The sequence below is a fragment of the Diabrotica virgifera genome, chromosome 4 (genome assembly GCF_917563875.1).
Source record: "Diabrotica virgifera virgifera chromosome 4, PGI_DIABVI_V3a".
In the NCBI taxonomy this organism is placed as follows: Eukaryota; Metazoa; Arthropoda; class Insecta; order Coleoptera; family Chrysomelidae; genus Diabrotica; species Diabrotica virgifera.
In genome coordinates this window covers 46,114,676-46,129,606 of record NC_065446.1, presented here as the reverse complement: position 1 = coordinate 46,129,606, position 14,931 = coordinate 46,114,676, and the positions used below count along the sequence as shown (strand labels likewise).

The 14,931-nt window shown below is 31.2% G+C and overlaps 1 protein-coding gene across 1 annotated transcript in view; it reads left to right on the top strand.

The window, feature by feature from the left end:
• The first annotated feature begins 1,719 nt into the window (after positions 1-1,719).
• Positions 1,720-14,931, top strand: part of LOC126883016 (transmembrane 9 superfamily member 2) — a 37,048-nt gene continuing 23,836 nt past the window's right edge. The window contains exons 1-2 of the mRNA XM_050648185.1: positions 1,720-2,155; positions 7,259-7,818. Coding sequence (XP_050504142.1) covers positions 2,036-2,155; positions 7,259-7,818 — 680 coding nt within the window. The 5' untranslated portion in view covers positions 1,720-2,035. The remainder of the gene's footprint in view (positions 2,156-7,258; positions 7,819-14,931) is intronic.

Below are 14,931 nucleotides of genomic sequence, written 5' to 3'. Positions count from 1 at the left end.
TGGTATAAAAAACAACGAAATAGTAGATGATCTGGCTAAAAAAGCAACAACGAAGGAATCCACTCTGCATACTTATCAACTTCCTATGGGAGACATAATTTCTATTATGAGATCTATCAAACGGACGAAATGGCAGGAACAATACAATAATTCAGACAAAGGAAATTATTACAAAAAAATCCAGCCTACACTTCCCATCAAGACATGGTTTAATCAAGTTTCCAACAAAGGCTTTATCAAAACTATTTGTCGAATAAGAAGTAATCACTGTCTGACTCCAGTCTACAAAAGAGAAATAGGACTTGTAGATAATGATGAATGTTTATGTGGAGAGTTAGCTGATCTACAACATATGCTGTTAGAATGTCCTTTACATTTTATTGAAATATCAAACTTTTTTGCCAATCTAGTTCAAGTTAATGTACAATTTCCTTTTAATCTTATATACCTTTTACAATCAAACAATCTAGATGTTTATAAAATTTTGTACAACCATGTTAATTGTTTAAAATTAAAGCTCTGAGAAAAAAAGAAAAAAAAAAATAAAAAAAAAAAAAATAATTAAATAAAATAAAAAGTTACTAAGATCTATACCTCCGCGAGGTTGAATCGGGTTTAGGTCTTAGCGCGATAAAAAAATATACAAAAAAAAAAAAAAAAAAACTAAAAAAAAATAAAAAATGTAATAAAAAAAATGTTAAAAAATATAATAAAAAAAATAATAAAAAAAACAGAGTAAAAAAAACAGTAGTACTAATAGTTTTAAATTTAGATACTAAGCATATATTTTGTAAAAGAGAGAATTCAAAACACATTGACTGGCCAGTTGGTTGCTTAAACCAGTGCCAATAAAACATAAACACACACAATATTCAATGTAAATAAGTATAAACTTAAGAAATAGAGAACAATAATTAAGTTATAATCTTTTAAGATTTGCAGTGCAAGCGTTTTTGCACTGCATTGTTAATAATTAAAAAACAGCTCCGAACTCTTGGCATGAAGCCGGTAGTTTTCTTTGTATATGTCTACAATAACAACTAAAAAAGTTGTCAGATACCTCGATTTTTCCAAGTCGTGATAAAATTAGGTGAAACTTATATTTTTATAGTAGAGGATGTTTTTATAGTAAAGTAAATAATAAAAACAGTAAATATAATAAAACAGATACTTATAGTAAAGAATATAAACAAATATGAAGCAGTGTCATCACCGCAACTGTCAAATAAATGACCAATTTATTCTAAAATGCCACCTTCGTTCGATTACAGTTACAGTGTGATTCGAGTAAAGGTGCTTCATAAAAACGCTTTATAATCTATTTATACAAATTAAATGAAACATATTGTTGTGTATTTCTTTAGGTTAACATTAATAGAAATCTTCAAATATTATTTCTACGCGTATATAATAAAATATGTCTAGTGGCTGTAATTAAAGTGTATACGGCAACGTGATTCTAAAAAAGAACACACCTACCGCCTAAATATTTCGTGTTGATATCATGCGACGTCAAAGGCTATGACGCGGATGACGTGCAACGGTTAGTAAATTAGATGAAGTATAATTTAATTATTGTACAAATTGTAATTATTGTGTGATATTCACGAATTTAAAAATAGTAAAACCCGAACCTAAAAACAAGTCTACATTTTTATCCAACCACATTAAACTAGACAGTGCATCAAAATTAAAAAAAGAAGCAGATTTTGGCATTTGACGACTTTGACGTCTACACCAACAAAGTACAAAAAATTGCGACACTTGAAAAGTAGTTCTTTCAAATATATTCTATTTTTTTTTATAATAAATCATTGCTTACAATTATATGGATATCGGGATGAAGTCTTGATATATTTATTTTTTACATTAAAGTGTTGGTGGTGCAGTACAACTACAAGTACTTATCAGTGTTTGCGATCAATCGTTTACTTTTGGTTTGGTGACGTTTTTAAATTGCCAACATCTCATCAACGTGAACGTGTAATTTTTCCATAAAAATATAAAATATAGATGAACCTCAACCAATTCGAATATGTTGTCCAAATTAGTCATTTTAATTGTATGGATTAACGTTTTAGTTGAAGGCTTTTATTTACCAGGATTGGCCCCTGTTAACTATTGCAAAAAGGAAGATGAATCCGATACTTGTAAAGTAAGTATTTAAGCGAATTTTATAGAAACTAATAATTATTTTTTAAGTCACAATATTACCAATTTACTATTCCTATTGGTATTTGCTAATCATTCTTTCTCAAATCCCCAATTTCTCTGCATCCTGTTACAAGCTGGATGTTTTTTTAATACCTTAGATATTTTTGACTAATTTTCTTGCTTCGCATATTTCTTAATGGTTTTCTCATAGTAGTTCCTCAATAGTAGTTTAATTCTATACCAGATTTATATGCACTGAATCACACTGTCTGAACACTCAGCATGGCATAGATCCGTGCTATGCAATAGCACAGTGAAAAGATTAAACATCCTTTTGTCATTTGGTATTCTCCATTCTTTATTCTCCTGATGTTATATCTTACCAATGAAACTTTATTTAACTCGCTGAATTTGTGACAAAACACTTCTTGTTTTTACCTATTTACTTTTCTAAATGTTATCCTACGTTTTTCCATTTATTCATTTTGTCTCTTCTTTGAATTACAAACTTGTTGTTTTTACAGGTAATATAGCTTATTAGTCTAATTTTTTTATTTGCAAAGAATTAGAATTCGGTATAAATTTGTAATTTTAATGTTGTTCTGAAGCTATTTTCTTGTGGCATTTTTACAATTTTAACTATTTATAATGGGAAATAAGCCAGTAGTATTTTGTATTTTGACAACGGCACCCGATTTGGGCGTCGAAACGTTAATAAAAATCATTTTTTAATAATATTGTGGCTTATTTCCCATTATAAATTTAAAATTGTAATTTTAAGTATTAGGAGCATAGGCACAGAATTTCAGACCAATGCCTTTTGAATGCATTCATAAGTATTTTTGAAAAATTTAAATGCAGAATGAAAGACTTCATTATTACCAAGGGCTGAAAGTCTTTGAAAACTTCTATAATGTTTATTTTAATAAGTTCCAGGGGTGAAAAAAACAGAAAAAATTAATGTGATTTTTAATTTCAAATATCTTATTCAAAAGAAACTTTTCTTTTATTTTTAGGGCCTTTGGTAATATTTTATGTTTACATTTGTGTAATACACAAAATAATATTTAAATAACAAACATTTAAATATTTACAAATGATTACATTTTTCAAAAATATTTATTAGTTTTCTCAGGATTCCAAAAAATAAATGTATTTAAAAAGCATTGGTTCGAAATTTAGTGCCTACTGTCTTAATAAAGTTTTTTGTCACCTTTTATAATTGCTTGTGTAATTGGTAATATCAGCATCAATAGCATTACAACTCTTTGTGAGTGTTTGCAGAGTTTACTACTGCATTCCATATTTGTTGGTCCTGTGCTAGTATTTCCCATTATCTGACTCTCATCTTCTTCAGATCAATACAAATGGTACTATCTTTAACAAATCAGTACAAATTGTCGGATACCCAGATGACATAGACATCATAGGTAGATACACAAAATCTCTGACTGAAGCATTTCGTTCATTAAGAGCATCTGCATAGAGAATGGGACTAAATATTAACCCCTTAATGCACAATTTTTTGAAAAAAGACCGGCCAAAAAAAAATCAATTTATTTTTAACATAAAAAGTGATCCTAGCGCGCAGGTGAGCCCAACTAATACTTGCATTTATCCGATTACGGAAATAATCGTCATGAAACTGTCACTGGAAGATCACAATTTTTGTTGGAATAATGGGAAGGACGATGCCATGAACGATAATTTTTTTGTTGGAGCGTATTTTGTTTACTGCGCAGGAATGTGATTTATGTTTTGAAAAATGAGCAAATCAGAATATCAAGATACAAATTTCTCTGAAAGCGGCTCATAATGAAGAGATAAGTCGTAAGTGATACCTAAGTAGAAAAAGGAGTATATTTTTTCCTAAATAAGTAAGTTTTATAGCTTACAATCATATGTAGATGATAAATATCAATAAAACAATTGTTTTTTCTTGCTTTCACATTATTATTTTCAAGTCTCAATCGAATTTGAGCCTGAAAAATTATACAGTAGAACCTTGATTATCCGCCAGGGCACCGGACCAAGGGTATGACAGATAATTGAAAAGAGGGTTAACAGAACATAAAAAAAAGTTAAAAAATGGTAATACAACTCTCAAATTTTATTTGTATGTTTTGTTTGATAATATAATATAAGGGGAATTTGTGTTAATATTGTCAAATTTGGTTTAAAATATTCTGAAATCTTTGTTTGCTTTACTCATTTTGCAAGGACTGAATTTCTTAATCGGCGTAAGATCATGCAATCTACTTTATTGGATTCTTCTTGTCGAGAATACCACTCGATGAATGGCTGCATGTGCGATGCAGCTTCTCTAGCATCTTTAGTCAAATGTTTGTCAGTTGAAAAAGCATCATCGACATCGCCACTGTCAAATTATAAGTTTGTGTCAGCTTCTGAACCTGTTTCATCAGCTTCTGTTTTGCCATTTCAACAATTTCATCAACTGTCAGCAATCGATAGCTGTTTGCGTCCTCAACACAAATTAACCATTCGTTTATGTCATCTTTAAGCATCGAAAACAAAACAGTTGATTCAGCCATAACTTCATTTTATGGTTTTACCGCATTGTACATTTCAGCAAATTTCGTTTGGGTTATCGCAATGCTTAAAAAAATGAATTGATGATTCCAATTTTTTCTTATGTACTCAATACAACTTATGTACGGACCCTGACGGTTAACAGAGGTGACGGTTAATGGAGAGACGGAGAATGGAGGTTCCACTGTAGTAACATAAAGTAAAATGCCGCTCTAATTATTTCAAGTGTGCACATTTTGGCCAGTTTAGTGCTCTCGAGTTTCGAGTTAACTCGAGGGTGCACATTAAGGGGTTAATATTCAAAAGACTAGATACATGTGTTGCACTAGGTCAAGCAACCCGTCACTTACAAGAATAATAATTGACGACCTAGAATTGGAAGGTGTCGACACCTTCATAGACTTAAACTGGCTGCTAACTAAAGATAAAAATGTCAGTGAAGAAATTAAAAGAAAAATAGTGCTTGCCAATAATTGTAACTATGGCTTAACGACGTTCTACACCTTCGTTCCGGGGTATGCCTCTCAGAGGAAAGAGGGGGAAACTTATATGCAAGCGAAAGTTGGTAACAATGCATTTACAGCAGAATACTCAAATCATATCAATCAGTATTGAATACTTTATAAAAATAAATTATAATAAATTACGGAAATTACGGAATAAATTACGGAATTAATTATAATAAATAAATTAAAAATAAATGGTACGGTAAACAATCCTCATTTTTTAATATGTTATTCCTTACAAACAAACCTTTCATTTAAGCACAAATAATTAAAAATCGTAAATTTGGGTCAAAAGTTATTAACTTTTTAAGAATTCCCATAAGAGCCCATGTTAAAACTTAACTTTGACCCTTAATAGTAATTAAACGGCACGGTAAAACAATTTTAAAAAAATCAAATCTTAGTTTTTTTAAGTAAACTATAACATACTAAAATTTCATGCAAATCTTTAATTCTTTGCCGAAGGTGTAGAACGTCGTTAAGAAGACAGATGGCCTCAAAAATACCTAGAAAAATTAAATTGACTCTCTACAAAACACTAATAACACCAGTGCTAGCATATGGTTCAGAAACTTGGTGACTTACACAGAATGACCAAGAACTGCTCAAAAGCTTTGAGAAAAAAATCCTAAGAAGAATTTATGGAGGTAAAAAGAACAAGGTTAAAAGAACGTTGAGACTTAGGTACAAGACAACTTAGAGAATGATTTAAAATCTATTGGAATTAGAGCATGGAGAAGAGTTGCCAGAGACAGGGGCAAGTAGAGAATTGTTCTGAAGGAGGTTTTGGCTCATAAAGAGCTCTAATGCCACTGATCATGATCCTCTCCAGATCCTATCTGAATGTATCTTTCCACCTTTTTCTAGGCCATCCTACAGACCTTCTTGTCCTACAGCCTGTGCAAGGGCTTGAATGACCTTACATTACGTTCCCACACTAGCAATTTATTTACTTCTCTTTTCGTTAACATCCATGTTTCACTTCCATACATGACTGCTGGTGACCTATGGAATTGCGAATTGGTAATACCACCCAAATTATTTCATAATATGCCAATGTCTTTTGAATTAAACTTTGAAGGAATAAAAAAAAAAAGGTGAAGTTTTTCAATCCTAAAAGCAACATTAATAATATTGAAAATATTAAAAATATTACTAAAAGATTTTTAAATTGAAAAACTTATTGGTATATTTTCCTGGTGACACCTCCAAAGCTTCTACAATTTGCAAGCCAAATGGATGCTACAGTGAAGACAAAGGGAAGGAATTCTACACTATGCAATTCACATCCCCGTCTGCAGCTTGGTAAAGTTCCAACGGAAAATGCACCTAGTTACTCTACGGAGTAATACAAATATAAAATAAAAATGTATACCATTTTTATTATTCAGTTGCAATGCGAAGGCAAAACAATCTTACTTTTCAATTAGAATACGGAGTGCAATCCAGCTCTCTGAATCTCGATTTTCGATTCTTATTGGAATCTCATTGGAGAGAGCGCAGGCTTGTTCTCCATATCCTAACTGACCAGCACCGAGAGCTTTTCCCACACATTGCAACTGAAACAAATAGGGTAGGTGACTAGCATCATCTGGCAATTGAAAGATGAAGTTTTTCAATCCTAAAAGCAACATTAATAATATTAAAAATATTGAAAATATTAAAAATATTACTAAAAGATTTTTAAATTGAAAAACTTATTGGTATATTTTCCTGGTGACACCTCCAAGGCTTCCACAATTTGCAAGCCAAATGGATGCTGCAGTGAAGACAAGCTCTCGGTGCTGGTTAGTTAGGATATGGAGAACAAGCCTGTGCTCTCTCCGATGAGATTCCAATAAGAATTGAAAATCGCGATTCAGAGAGCTGGATTGCACTCCGTATTCTAATTGAAAAGTAAGATTGTTTTGCCTTCGCATTGCAACTGAATAATAAAAATGGTATACATTTTTGTTTTGAAGGAATAATTCGGAAAATTTAAGCAAACTAATCTTTTATTTAGAATAAACTTGAGAAAGTATTATCTTTAATCATTGTTTTTGTTCTAGTCTGAAGTTAAATTATTTGTAAATAGATTGAACACAGATGAATCAATAATACCCTATGAGTACAATCATTTTGATTTCTGTTTGCCAGACAACAATGAAAAATCTCCTGTGGAAAACTTGGGACAAGTTGTCTTTGGAGAAAGAATACGACCTTCAAGATATAATATTGAATTTATGAAAAATGAAACTTGTACGGTGGTCTGTACAAAGCAATACTCTGGGGATAAACCTGAAGATAATTTGAAACTTGGTAGGTTAAGGAAAGGTATAAGTCTGAACTACCAACATCATTGGATTGTTGATAATATGCCTGTTACAACTTGTTATGATGTCGACGATTGTAGAACAGGCTTTCACATGGGGTGCTATTCTCGAAACGGAAGACATAATTGTGTAAAAGAAGATGTGGGAAGAGATGATGCTTATTATATTTACAATCATGTTAATTTAACAATTACATATCATTCTGGAGCTAAAGAAGAGTGGGGTAGCCAATTCCATGAGAATGGGGGAAGAATTATATCTGTTAAAGTTGTACCTAGGAGTATTGATTACAAAGGGTAAGTAAATAAATTTAATATAAGTCAAATGTATGAATCACAATCTAATATATAGAATTTATCTAATATTTTATCAGTAAATGTTAATCTTTGTAACTTCTGATAATAGTACCTATTATGCAGGTAGATTTCAAGATTTTTATCAATAATTTTCTATATAAATAATTTTCTATATAAATGTATGCTTGCAATTGATTCGTTTGCTGAGATACAGTGTGTCATTAACCGGAGGTGGTCACACACTCTACTAACAAGAGCCTACAATTTTATTTTTAAATTTTAGTTGAGCATTTTTGTTTAATTAATTTTTTCAATTTTTTAAACCCTCTGTATACAGCGGTCGGTTGTTGTTTTATTCACAATTGAATCAGTTGTTTCAGAAACCCGACATGTCCAAAAAAGAAGTTGTGGAAAAGGATAAAAAACATCTCAGTGTTGCCAGGGTTCTCTTGATACAGAAAAATTTTCTTCACTCTTTAGGTTCATTTATAATGTTAAATCGGGTCAGGTTTTTCTTAAAACATGTGACTCTGTATCTAAGGGTAGTAAAAATTCAAAAAAACGAAAATCAATTTTTTTGGACATCAGTTTCTGAAACAACCGATTCAATTTATCCTTAAGCAATATCCAGATTTGTTGAATTTCATTATTATTTTCCAAATAAACTGTCAAATTACCATTTAATTATTCTTTGATTACTTTGTCCCCTAGACCATTTTGATGTGTGTATGACAATACATTAAGTATATTAGGTCTGGATCCCGCGTATGAAAAAAAAGTGATTAATAGCAAGCTGAAAATTTGTTAATAGCTTAAGGGTGTCTAGTTGGATAAACTTTGATATATGGGAACACTGGAAAAGGGGAAGTTTTAATTGTGGAACAGGTTAAAAATTTGGAACGGTCAGACCACGAAAACGGCACATTTATTTTGTCCGACCGAATAGACTTAAACTCTCCGAATAGAGATTAAACTCTCATGCAAAAATCAAACTGCTATTTATCACCTGTCATAATTCCTGTCATTTGACATATTCTACATGTTCCACTCATTAAAACGCCCATTTGGTGGTAAATAGCAGTCTGATTTTTGCATGAGAGTTTAATCTCTGTTCGGAGAGTTTAAGTATGTTCTGTCGGACAAAATACATGTGCCGTTTTCGTGGTCTGACCGTTCCAAATTTTTAACCTGTTCCACAATTAAAACTGCCCCTGTTCCAGTGTTCCCATATATCAAAGTTTGTCCGACTAGACACCCTTAAGCTATTAACAAGTTTTCAGCTTGCTATTAATCAACTTTTTTTTCATACGCGGGATCCAGACCTATATGTAAACTAGAAGTCAAACAATTAGGAATGCACGTCATAGATTTAATAACATCATAACCCACCGGTACAAACTTACCGGCAAACAAATTCAACAAATTTTTCCTCCTATATTAGTTTTTTCGCTACAGTTAAGTTTGGCAGAACAGCGCTGTTGCCAAATAAAAACACATATTTTAAGTGTCTTTGTCTCTAAGAGTGTGAAACAAAGATAACTATCTGTACTATAAGTGTCAAATTGACGTTATCCAATATCAGGTTATGTAAGATGTTTGTTTGTTTACTTTTTTTCTTCTTTTATGCCCTTTGTGGGCTGTGTCCATTTAGCCTGCAACATTTCTTAAAATAAAGGCCTAATTAAATCTACCATACAACAAGAATAATCAAGGATAGGTCAGGGAAAGTGAATTTGGTGAAAAAATAAACTCTTGTTAAAATAGGTATTCGCGGTGTGCTAGTACTTGGAGGGGATACGAGAAACGATGCTGCGCGAATAGCAGAGAAATATTGCAACTTTCTTAAATAATTCATATTCTCAATTGAAATTGTCAAATTGACGTACATTTCATACCTACTGTCATTGAAGAAGAAAAATTATATATTGCTCTACAATATTGATATGCTATGCAATTATTATATAAAGGTAAATTTAATTAATTGTACTTTGCTTGCAGCACTGCATTTTAATAACTAATTTTATTTACTACATACAATTGTTTACTTTTTAATAATATAACCTGAATCTTACTTTGTCTTCTTATTATTTTTTTGGACTATGGCCTTGACAATTATCCAGTAACCAGGACCCCAGGGCCTAGAGCACGCCAAATAGAACTCTATTTTGCCGACGTCACAAAATAGAATTTCATAATAAGAGAATCGAAGGTTGCTAGGCAACGTGACGTCACTAAAATAGAATTCTATTTGGCGTGCTCCCACAGCAGGACTAATATAATTGGCCAATATAATTAAAAGTGCGAAGGAAGAAGAAATCAGGTGCCACTTTGCCGAACTTGCACGGTCCCAATAAACTAAATAATAAAATATAATTTGAAAACAATAATTTGACATTATATTTAACCTACAATATTATGACAGACGTCATTTACCATTTACCATCTGACCAAATAAAATATTGCTGTCATATATAATCGTCACTACTTCTAGCCAATAAAATGCTTGTTGTAATAGGAATGGCATGTTAAAAAAATCTGATTATTCCCTATATTTTTTTTCAAATTTAGCTTATGGCAACAAAGGGAAAATTATGTGCATTCCTTATTGTTTGACTTCTAGTTTACCTACACATTTATACAGATCTAATTTAATACCTTTACTTATAGACCTGGATCCCGCGTAAGAAAAAAAAGTTGATTAATAGCAAGCTGAAAATTTGTTAATAGCTTAACGGTGTCTAGTCGGACAAACATTGATGCACGGGAACACTGGAACAGGGGAAGTTTTAACGGTGGAACATGATAAACGTGTCGTCCTGACAAGTTTATGATGGTGAAAAATAGCAAGTTGTTTTTAAGTTTATTCAATAGCCAACGTTATATTATTATAATATATGAAAAAATGGTTGTCCGACAAAAAGGCTGGGCATTTTAACGAGTCCGACACGTAGAACATGTCACATCACAGGAACTATGTTGGTGATGAGTAGCAGTCTGATTTTTGCATGAGAGTTTAATGAAAGGTTAAAAAAGCAATTGGAAGTTCTGTCGGACAAAATTAATGGGAAATTTTCCTAGTCAGACATTCTAAACATGTAAGATATAGACAAAAATGTTGGTGATAAATAGCAAGCTAATTTTGATTTGTTTATGTACAAATTATATTTTGTAACGCAAAAAGTTATGTGTCGGACAAAAAGTTTGGGCAAATCGAAGGAAATAAATAAAAAACATTTTTTCAGAATGACTTAGTCACATATTGATAAAGCTATTTTAGTTGTATATTATTATTTATATTCACATATTTGCATGTGCATATACAGGGTGTTTCATTAATAATTGTCCATATAGTAACTGGAGAAACCTTAGCACAAAATACGAAGATTTAACCTAAAACACTTAAATAAAACGTGGTTCCTTACTGAGTTACAGGGTGTTTTATCTAAAAATTTTAAAACTATTTTTGCTCAGCATTTTAAAACTATTCGACGTATCCTTTTCATACTTGGCAGGAAGTATAGGCACTGTACAAACTACTAAATTATGTTAAACAAACGTTTCTGGCTATTACCATAGGCGTACGACGGGGGAAAGTGAATGGTTGACCGTTTCCAAATTCTACGCCAGTGGCGGAATTGCTATTTTAGTTCAATTTTTGGATTCTCCAATACTTTCTATGAAAATAATATACTCTTCATTCGTAACGATAAAGTCATTAGTTTTCGAGATCTTTGGAGTTAAAAATGAAACGACACGGTTATTTTGATTAATGTATTGTGTCGCTTCATTTTTAATTTAAAATATCTCGAAAACTAATCGTTTTATCGTTACGAATGAAGAATATATTATTTACATAAAAAGTATTGTAAAATCAAAAAATTACACTAAAATAGCAATTTCGTGAGTGGCGTAGAATTTGGGAAGGGTCAACCAGCCACTATCCCCTGTCGTACGCCTCTGGTAGTAGCTAGAAACGTTTATTTATCTTAATTTAATAGAGTGTACAGTACCTACACTTTCTGCCACGTATGATAAGGATACGCCAAATAGTTTTAAAGTACTGGGTAGAAATATTTTTTAAATTTCGATCATATGAATCATATAATAAATTAATCAAAATAACTGTCGTTTCATATTTAACTTCAAATATCTCGAAAACTAATGACTTTATCGTTACCAATGAAGAGTATATTATTTACGTAGAAAGTATTGAATAATCTAAAAATGGCACTAAACTAGTAATTCCTCCAGTGGCGTAGAATTTGAGAAGGGTCAACTATTCCCTATCCCCTGTCGTACGCCTCTGGTAGTAGCTAGAAACGTTTGTTTGGCATAATTTGTTAGTGTGTATAGTAGTCGCTCTTTCTGCCAAGTATTAAAAGGATACGTCGAATAGTTTTAAAATGCTGAGCAAAAATAGTTTTAAAATTTTTAGATAAAACATTCTGTAACTCAGTAAGGAACCACATTTTATTTAAGTGTTTTAGGTTAAATCTTCGTATTTTGTGCTAAGGTTTCTCCAGTTACTATATGGACAATTATTAATGAAACACCCTGTATATACATGCACACTCAAAAAACAGTGAGGTAAGTATCAATGCATGTATATAGGGTGAGGCAGATAACTGGCCTATTAGAAATATCTCGAGAACTAAAGGCAACAGAATCATGAAAATTGGAATAAAGGGGTTTTGAGGGATGATCTATTAAATGAAAATATTTTCATCTCTTTGCAACTTCCGGTTATACGGGAAGTTGCTTATAACTTAGTTTTTTTAAATGGGACACACCCTGTATATTTTTACATTTTTGGATTCTCCTCAATATCTTCTTTCTTAAAATATGAGATTTTGTAATATTATACAGGGTATTTTAAAAGATATTTACGTTTTTTTATTAATTTCGTAGCAACATTCACACCCTGTAGAATTGTAATAATTTGACATTAAAAACTCTGCTTACGTTCAAGTGAATTTTAATATAGTCTATTATTGTTAAGAATCAATAGTATAGCTAATTTTGAAATTTTAGTATACAGGGTTGGTCGAAACTCAAAATGAATATTTTCTGAGTTTTCTTAAATAGAACACCCTGTATTTTAGTATTGTAATGAAATGATATTTCATAGTACTTTTTTATTTTATAAGTATTCCCTATACCTAACTGCTTTAATTTGTGAGTTATTGGTGATTCAAGCTAAACATTAATTGCAACAAAAAATACGTAAAATTTTATTGGTTGGCCGTGAAAATATTCAATCACAAATAATTTTTCTGAAATAAATACATTTTAATTCAGACTGATCCTTAAAATTACCAATAATGGTTTAGCTATCAAAATACCTATGTAGTTAAGATTGTTGGTGCGACTAACAATTAAGCACAAATTAAAGCAGTTAGGTATAGGGAATGCTTAAGATATAAAAAAGTACCATAAAATATCATTTCATTACAATACTAAAATACAGGGTGTTCCATTTAAGAAAACTCAGAAAATACTCATTCCGAGTTTCGACCAACCCTGTATACTAAAATTAAAAATTTAGCTATACTAATGACTCTTAACAATAGTTGACTATATTAAAAATAATTTGAAGGTAAGTAGAGTTTTAGTTGTCAAACTACTACAATTCTACAGGGTGTGAATTTTGCTACGAAATTAATAAAAAAACGTAATTATCTTGTAAAATACGCTGTATAACATTACAACTCCTCATATTTTAAGAAAGAAGACATCGAAGAGAATTCAAAAATGTAAAAATATATAGGGTGTCCCATTTAAAAAAACGAAGTTATAAGCATCTTCCGGTATAACCGGAAGTTGCAAAGAGATGAAAATATGTATTTTCATTTAATAGATCCTCCTTCAAAACCCCTGTATTCCATTTTTCATGATTCTGTTGCCTTTAGTTCTCGAGATATTTCTAATAGGCCAGTTATCTGCCTCACCCTGTATATTGCAAAACAATTATTTTTTTGGGTGGAGTTTGTTCTAGATATTCTCAAAATGACAATAAAAAATGTCAAAGAACATGTGAAAGCAATCTCTTAGGGTTTTCTAATTAGGCGCATCAGAAAGTACGGAAAATTTCCTACAAAAAACGTTGTATACATTTTTTTCCATACTCAAATCTTAACCCTGTAAACGACATTGAAAAATGTGAAGAGTCTAAAACTTTGGTGCTTATAAGAATAGGCGTAAATATGACACATTATGCTTAGAAGTATGGATTAGAAGGCTGCATTTGTCAGTGTGACACTTTGTGCTATACAAAGTAATATTTGAAAGTACATGGTCTCTGAGTTTCTGTTTGCCACGTGTGTTGGAAATTAAATTTTATATTAACTATGGAGTGTTTTTGTGTCTATTTTTGAGTGTCAACAGTTTAAATTTTAAGTCGCCAAATCAAAAGTGAAACCATTCAACGGAACATTTTTGAGTAATTTTCGAGTATTTTACAAAGTTAGTAAAATACTTGGTCATCAATTCAATGAGGTTCAGTTGCCAGATAATTGTGAAAATTCTATTGAATATCATTCTTCGTGCTATAATGCTTTGCTTGATTGAAAAAGGGTACCTAAATAAATTATTACTAAAATTGTATAACGTAATTTTTCTCAACTTTCTACAAATGAAATAATAATGTAATTAATATGTCACATGGCTAGAACTAATTTGCTGCCAAAATAAATCGATTAGTTTAAATTTGAAGTTACGATTGCAATTTATTATGAATTATTGTCAAAAGTGACAGTTTTTCTTAAATGGAAATGTATTCATAGACATAAGGGTAGACAGGGAATAAAGTGCAAAAAGTCGATAGGTGGTCTATCTATCTCTTTTAACCAAGCGATCCCGCGGATGTGGCAGACAAAGATAGCTAGACCACTCAATCCATAATTAAATTTGCCTGATCTACTATACGCTGTGAGCTCGTACGTAGAGGGGATATTTACAAATTCGCGAACGCCAGTAGTGATAAGTTTGTAAACGTTTATTGGAAATTTGACATAAATGTCGAAAGTGATTAATTTAAAATTAAAATTAAAAACATTAATTATAAACAATATTAGTTGGTCAAAGCTGTGGTATATATTTTTACCTTAAATATAC